Source organism: Colobus angolensis, unplaced genomic scaffold, assembly GCF_000951035.1.
Source record: "Colobus angolensis palliatus isolate OR3802 unplaced genomic scaffold, Cang.pa_1.0 Scaffold87, whole genome shotgun sequence".
Classification (NCBI taxonomy): domain Eukaryota; kingdom Metazoa; phylum Chordata; class Mammalia; order Primates; family Cercopithecidae; genus Colobus; species Colobus angolensis.
Genome location: NW_012122598.1, coordinates 6,245,275 through 6,252,369, shown reverse-complemented (window position 1 = coordinate 6,252,369; position 7,095 = coordinate 6,245,275). Strand labels below are relative to the sequence as shown.

General features: G+C 38.9%; 1 protein-coding gene across 5 annotated transcripts in view; it reads left to right on the top strand.

Moving 5' to 3' along the window:
• Window positions 1-2,869: 2,869 nt before the first annotated feature.
• ABCB7 (ATP-binding cassette, sub-family B (MDR/TAP), member 7) overlaps window positions 2,870-7,095 on the top strand; it is a 106,652-nt gene continuing 102,426 nt past the window's right edge. For 4 of the 5 annotated variants that reach the window (XM_011930678.1, XM_011930680.1, XM_011930677.1 and 1 more), the window contains exon 1: window positions 3,067-3,489. In XM_011930678.1, the coding sequence (XP_011786068.1) occupies window positions 3,322-3,489 (168 nt within the window). In that variant the 5' untranslated portion in view covers window positions 3,067-3,321. Of the gene's footprint in view, window positions 2,934-3,066; window positions 3,490-7,095 lie in introns of those variants that run through there. The other variant, XM_011930676.1, reaches the window with a different exon arrangement.

Below are 7,095 nucleotides of genomic sequence, written 5' to 3'. Positions count from 1 at the left end.
AACTTGAATGTGCATATGAACAACCTGAGGCATTCTAATTAAAATTCGGATTTTGAATCTTTAAGTCTGGCATCGGGCCTGAGATTCTGCATTTCATTTTTTATTGCTATGTAATAGTTGTACATATTGTTGAAGTACATGTGATATTTTGATACATGCATATGATAGCATAAACAACATATACAACAAGGTAATAATCAAATAAAGAAATATTTAGTTTTCCTTTATGTTGGGAATGTTCTTTCTTCCAAATGTGGTATACATACACAATAAAATATTGTTCAGCCATAAAACAAGGAAATCCTGTCATTTGCAGCAACATTGATGGAACTGAAGGTCATCATGCTAAGTGAAATAAGCCAGGTACAAAAAGACAAATACACATGTTCTCACTCATATGTGGGAGCTAAAAAAGTAGATCTCATGAAGGTAGAGGGTAGAATAGTGCTTATCAGAAGGTAAGAAGGGCAGAAGGGAGGGACAATGAAGAGGTTGGTTAATGGGCACAAAAATGTAGTTAGAAGGAGTAAGATTTAGTGTTCTATAGTACAGTAGGGCAGGTGACTATAGTTAACAATAATTTATTGTATAGTTCAAAATAGCTAAAAAAGATTCGGCAGTTCTAACAACCTCTCAAGTAATGCCAATGCTAGTGGTCCGTGGATCACATTGGAATAGCAAGATTTTAGGGTAAATAACACAAGGCAGTGGTGATAGAGTGGTGGGGACAGGGAGTGGCCTCTTTAGATAAGGTTCCCTTGGAAAGCTTCTCTAAGCAGGTGACATTTGTTTTGAGACCTGAATGATAAGAAAAAGTCATTTAAAAATCTACAGGAAAGATACTCCTGGTAGAGGGGAAAGCAAGTGGAAAGGTCCTGAGGTGAGAATAAGTTCTCGCATTTTTTAGAAACAGAAGACCACTGTGGCCTTTTTAAATTGCTCAAGTGTTTCTTCCACATTTCAGGTGTTATTAAGTGAAAAGAGCACTATGTTTGGAGTCATAAAACCTAGATTTGGTCTCCATCCCATTAGCTCTGTGGCCTCTGACCTACTCACAACTTTTCTTAGCCTCAGTTTCCTCATAAATATGGTACTATTAGTAAATAATACCTATCTTCCATGGTTGATGTGAGGACTAAATGAAATAAGGTATGACAAAGCAGATTGTAAGTTACAAAATACTATACACATTTAAGTATAATTATTGCATACATAAAGTGCTATCATGTGATCTGTGGTTGTAGCAGATATTTATAGCAGCTTTTATTGTGTATACCTCTGTCTCTTTAATTTATGTCAGACAGTTATGTGTCAAGTTATTACAGGCTGAGTTGGCCTTTTTGTTGCTGCTCTTCCCCAGCAGTGTGCAACTCTTATTATGCTTCACGTTCTATTTCTGGGTGTCCTGGAAATTTTCTTTGGCTTATTTGGCAAACAAATATTTGCCTCACTTTAGCTCATCATAGAGTAACTACTTGGGTATTTCAATGTTATTCACACTTTTTGATCAAAAGAGTTGGCTTACAATGAGCACTACTTTTGGAAAAAAATAATTTGGCTCCATTCAAAGAGTTCACAACTGGGTGGTGAGATTCAGTGGCGATATTCAGCCCTAAGAGAAATCATTAGTAGAGTCTAGAGTTTCTCTAATGTATACTGTAGCTATCTTAACACGGAATACATGCTGAATAAATATTTGTTGATGACAATATAGTCATTAATAAGAGGCCATTACTGATCTACTGTCAACAATATAATAAGAAGCTAGAAACATCCAATTCGTCACTAAGTCCTGCCAATTCCATCTCTTAATTGCCCTGCAATCGATCTACTGCCATTGCTACTGCTAGGTTGAGGCCTCTATTTTATGAATGAACTATTGCATTAACTTCATGACTTCAATATGAACTCCGTCCATTCCAACCATCTCACTTAAGCCTGAATAGCTTAATGGACGTATAAATCTGATCATGTTACTCTCCTGATTAAAACTCTTCACTTCACTCTTCACTGGCTATAGGATAAAGTATTAACTTCTTAGAATGAAATAGAAAGCCCTTTACCTTCAGGTCTCTGTTCACTCAGGTTAATCTCCTACTACTTTCCCAAACTCCATAGACTCCTGAACCTGAAAATGTTTTCTAATGCCTTCATGCTTTTAACATGTCTTCTTTACACGTAATTCCAGTCAACCTCTTCAACTCGAGTTCTATTTTTCTTTAAATAACTAGCTCAAGCATCCCCTCGAATGAATTCCAGAACAAAAAAGCTAACTGCATGAGTTACAAATTTCTGTTTTTCCTTATCAGACTTACTAGTCCAAAGTACCTCTTCATAAAAAGTCCATAATTATTTGCTTCTTTTGTGTGAAAAGTTGGAGAATGCAGCAATGAATATAAAATTGCAACTACATTATTGTCTCCGGGGTTTCAGGTAACATTTACAACTGGAAATGCAGTTTCCTAGATAACTGTAAACATATTTTGACATTTTGTTTGATAATAGTGGTGATAAAAGAATATAAGCCTGTCTTTAAACATGGATTTCTCTCCATACATTTCACTTTACCACCCTTCAGTCAATCTAAGCGATTTTTCAAGAATTAGGTACGCTGCAAAAACGAAAGCGAAGAGCCAGAAAGAGTGACAAAATTCGTAAAGATGTCTGTAGTCTGTGTGTGTGTGTGTGTGTGTGTGTGTGAGTGTCCCACGAGCAACAGACCAAAGGAGAACTGCCCCAAGGTTTGTGCAACAGAGATCAATCAGCAAAGTAAATCTTACAGGATGGAGAAGCAGTAAATCTCACAGCGCAAGCCTCCTCTCGGGGGAAATTAACGTCTGTAATTTAACCTTTTCTTAATTCAGAAGAAAGTGGAGATAAGAATATGCATAGGGAAAATGGAGAGAGGGGAGCGTGACATTGAGTTGGAGGAGGTAAGAGAGTAGAATGACGACATGGGGTTGACAGATTTAGCAGATACAATATTTGGGACACAAGTACGAAGAAATGATTCCTTGTTTATGTGAAACTGAAACTTAACTAGGTAGGCATCCTGTATTTCATCTGGCAACTCCAGGAAAAGAGAAAAAGACAGTGTTACTCCAATATTCCCGGTTGTGTAAGGAAAACAATCAAAGCTCGACCCTAAGGAAACAAAAAAAATAGAAGAGGCTGCGCGAATGCATCCGAATCTTCAAACAGAATCCATTTCCGGTCTGGGGCCCTGGGAAAACAAGGAGAGGAGAGACAATTAAGGTAGCCGAATTCAGTCCGCCAGTGTCCCATAATCCTCTTCTCTCGGTTCCTCTTTCCTCGCTCAAGATGGCGCTGCTCGCGATGCATTCTTGGCGCTGGGCGGCCGCGGCGGCTGCTTTCGAAAAGCGCCGGCAGTCCGCGATTCTGATCCGGCCTTTAGTCTCTGTTAGCGGCTCAGGTCCGCAGTGGAGGCCACATCAACTCGGCGCCTTGGGAACCGCTCGAGCCTACAAGGTGAGATGCCACTGACATGGAAGAATAGGGTGAAGGGCAAGGGGACCTGTAGGGAAAAGGTTGCCCTCGTGACCTCGGGGCAGCGAGAGCACTAAGAAGAAAGTCATGGCTAACTCGGAGCAGCAGTAAGTGAAGGAAATTAACGTCAGTAATTTGGGAAAGGGCGAAGAAGAAAACCTTTTAGTTCAGCAAAGGGAAACGGGGCAGGAGGTTCTGGGCAGAGGACACCTGGAGCGCTGGAGTCTCTCGTAGGAGTCATAGTTTTTCTCTCATATTAAGGTTTGGGGTAGACACCATTCCCAGCCTGCTTACCTCTCTAAATACGAGGAAGACTGGGTTATTTTCCCCCATTAGTAATGGAATTTGGGACAGTTTATCTGTGGTTCAGATTTTACTCAGTTGGAATTAGCAATTCGGAGAGCACTGTAATGACAGTAAGCTATCGATAAACAAGTGGCGCCAGTTAACTCCCTTGCTGACAGACGTGCTTCTTGATAGGCCAAAACCATAACTATCTTTCCAAAACATAGACCGCCCTAAAGTCTTATATAAATATGATTGCCCTAGATCTGAAAAATACAGTTATGTTCTCTGCGCACAGGTCATTTTGGAAGCCATAGGCTGCTTATCCTTAACTTATGAATGTAGCTATGGTTGTAGTACCTCTTAATATTTGAGTCCACTGTTACCTCTCACTCAGGAACGGTTTTTAAAAAAATTATTTGTACTTAACTGTACTAAAGTATAGCTTTTTATTTTCTGTGTATTGACAAGAGGTTTAATTGCCACCACTTATTTATCAGTATCACTTTAAAATATTGTCAGCGTTGTATGAGAAACAACCTCTTAAATTTTGATTCTTCGTCTACAGATATTTAACGTCTACCTTGTACATAGCCCTGTGCTAGATAATAGGGTACTAAGAGAGACATACAGTTATGCCTTCAAGGATTGTACAGTTTTGTTAAGGAGATTCGATCTGTGCATTACAAAAATAACTGAAAAACACAGTGGTGGGTTAATTAGGAAATGAATAGTGTGTACAATAAAGGCTATAGACATCCAGAGGAAATAGTGATAACCATAAAAGTAATGGTTTTTGTTCTGTAGTTCTCCAATAAGGCAGATGAAGTTAAGGGCCAGATTATAGAGAGTATTTCATGCTGGTGATAGAACTGGGGAGAATATTCTGAACAGGGAGAATAGGGAATGACACTAAGCATGTGGAAGGCTGATGGAATGAAATTTATAATTCAGTAAGTATTGAACACTTCTACAGGAGCAAACAAAATAAAATATAAGTCCTGTCTTTAAAGAGCTTAAAATCTAGTGGGAAATATGTAAATTAATCGGCAATTAAAATATAGTGGAGCTGTGTAATAATGGGAAAGGTGCAAGGTATGGGAGAGTATATGTGAGGGGTATTAAGTCTAATCTTAAGGTAGGGAAGATTGCCTTGAGTAACCGATACCTCAGGCAAGAGCTGAAAAATTAGAAGCTAGCCAGTTAAAGAAGGAATCGCATGTGCAAAGGCCCACAAGTCAGAGAGAACACGGACCTTTTATAGAACTGAATGTAGTTAGACTGTAGTGAGTCATTCAAGATAGGAAATAGCAGGAGATTAGGCTAAAGAAGCAAATCCAGATGATTTTATTAAGGTTTTTAAAGTATTTTATGGTTGAAAGTTTCTAACACATGATCTCGTGGGAATGGTTTTTGTTCTGTAGTTCTCCAATAAGGCAGATGAAGTTAAGATAAAATTTGTAGGACTTTCTTAAGCTGGAAGAATGAGGGGGAAGAGGGAAAAGGAGAAGTTATTAGGAATCTCAGAGGAGGCAATGGCAATACAAATTTAGCTTTCTCTCTTTCCATGAACACTTTCTCCACAACTTCCTTCTTCCACTTTGTCCTTTACATCCTACCATTTCCTTTAGTTACCATTTCCTCAGTGTGCAAAACAAGGGAAAGATGTTACCTTTGTTTTCTGTTTCTTACAGGCATAGAACTCTTGCCATCCTTGTTTTAAAATATGGATTTAACAGGGTGAGAAAGGAATGATTACAAAATTTTCAAAGTAGAAGCTGAGGTAACCTCAGGTACCTGCAAATTCGTGACTTGTGATTAAGATTACAAAATAATTATTGAATTCATACTTTAAGGACAATCATTAGTATATAGCATAATATTTTAGAGCTGAAAGGAACCTTAGAGCAGTGTTATGAGATAATGTTAGTGGGTTGGATTAGCACTATTTTAGATGAAATTCAGTAGAATATAAAGAAAATAGCAGTGCTTTTTACATCTTAAGTGAAATATTGTTTCATGAACTTTTACGTGTATATATATATACACACACACATATATATACACACACATATATATATACACACACACACAATCCCACATGTATATGATTACTGGAATTCATTGTAAAATGTATTTCTCACCAAGTATATGCCCTAGAGCTGGGCTGTGGAATATGGTAGTTCTTTTGGATAGGTACTGTTTTGTTTTCATTTGTTGGTCTGACCTCATGGACAAAGAATGGAAGCTTTAATTTCTCCCAGTAGCAAGTTCCACCTTCCCACTCTTCCGCCATTGGCTGCTAAGAGTTAACCGAGTAGATAAAAGTTAAAATACTTTACTCCTGGCTTTCATATTAACTGAAGTGGGAATCTAATAACAACACTAGGAAAATAATCCTCCTATTCTACTTTTTAGAGATTCTAGTTCATATTTAAATTTCATAATATAAGATGCCTATGAAGAAACTACAGTGATTACTCAACAGACCCAAAATGTACTAAAAGAATAAAAAACAGAACTTATCCATCCTGGCTAACACAGTAAAACCTCGTCTCTAGTAAAAATACAAAAAAAAAATTAGCCAGGCGTGATGGTGGGCGCCTGTAGTCCCAGCTACTCGGGAGGCTGAGGCAGGAGAATGGTGTGAACCTGGGAGGCGGAGCTTGCAGTGAGCTGAGATCGTGCCACTGCACTCCAGCCTGGTCGACAGAGCAAGACTCCGTCTCAAAAAAAAAACAAAAAACAAAACAAAACTTACAGGAGAAATAAGGGTGTCTTTAAGTGGATTATAGATCATGGAACTGAGAAGGGTGAGAGGTGATTCAGTGACATTTAAAGAAACTGAAGACGTTTAAAGTGGCCTGGCTCAGTGGCTCATACCTGTAATCCCAGCACTTTGGGAGGCCAAGGCAGGTGGATCACCTGAGGTCAAGAGCTCGAGACCAGCCTGACCAATGTGGTGAAACCCCGTCCATACTAAAAATACAAAAAGCAGCTGGGCATGGTCACGTGCGCCTGTAGTCCTAGCTACTCAGGAGACTGAAACGGGAGAATTGCTTGAACCTGGGAGGTGGAGGTTGCAGTGAGCTGAGATCATGCCACTGTACTCCAGCCTGGACGACAGAGCGAGACTCCCTCTCAAAAAAAAAAAAAAGTACCTGAAGGAGTTATTTGTAGTTCAGTGATGCCCAAACTTACCTGGAACATTAGGTTATGATACAAAAATGTGGACTTCATTTGCAGGAAGAGGGATTCAATGTGCAATGAGAAATAATTTCTTAGACTAATAGTCTATCTTAG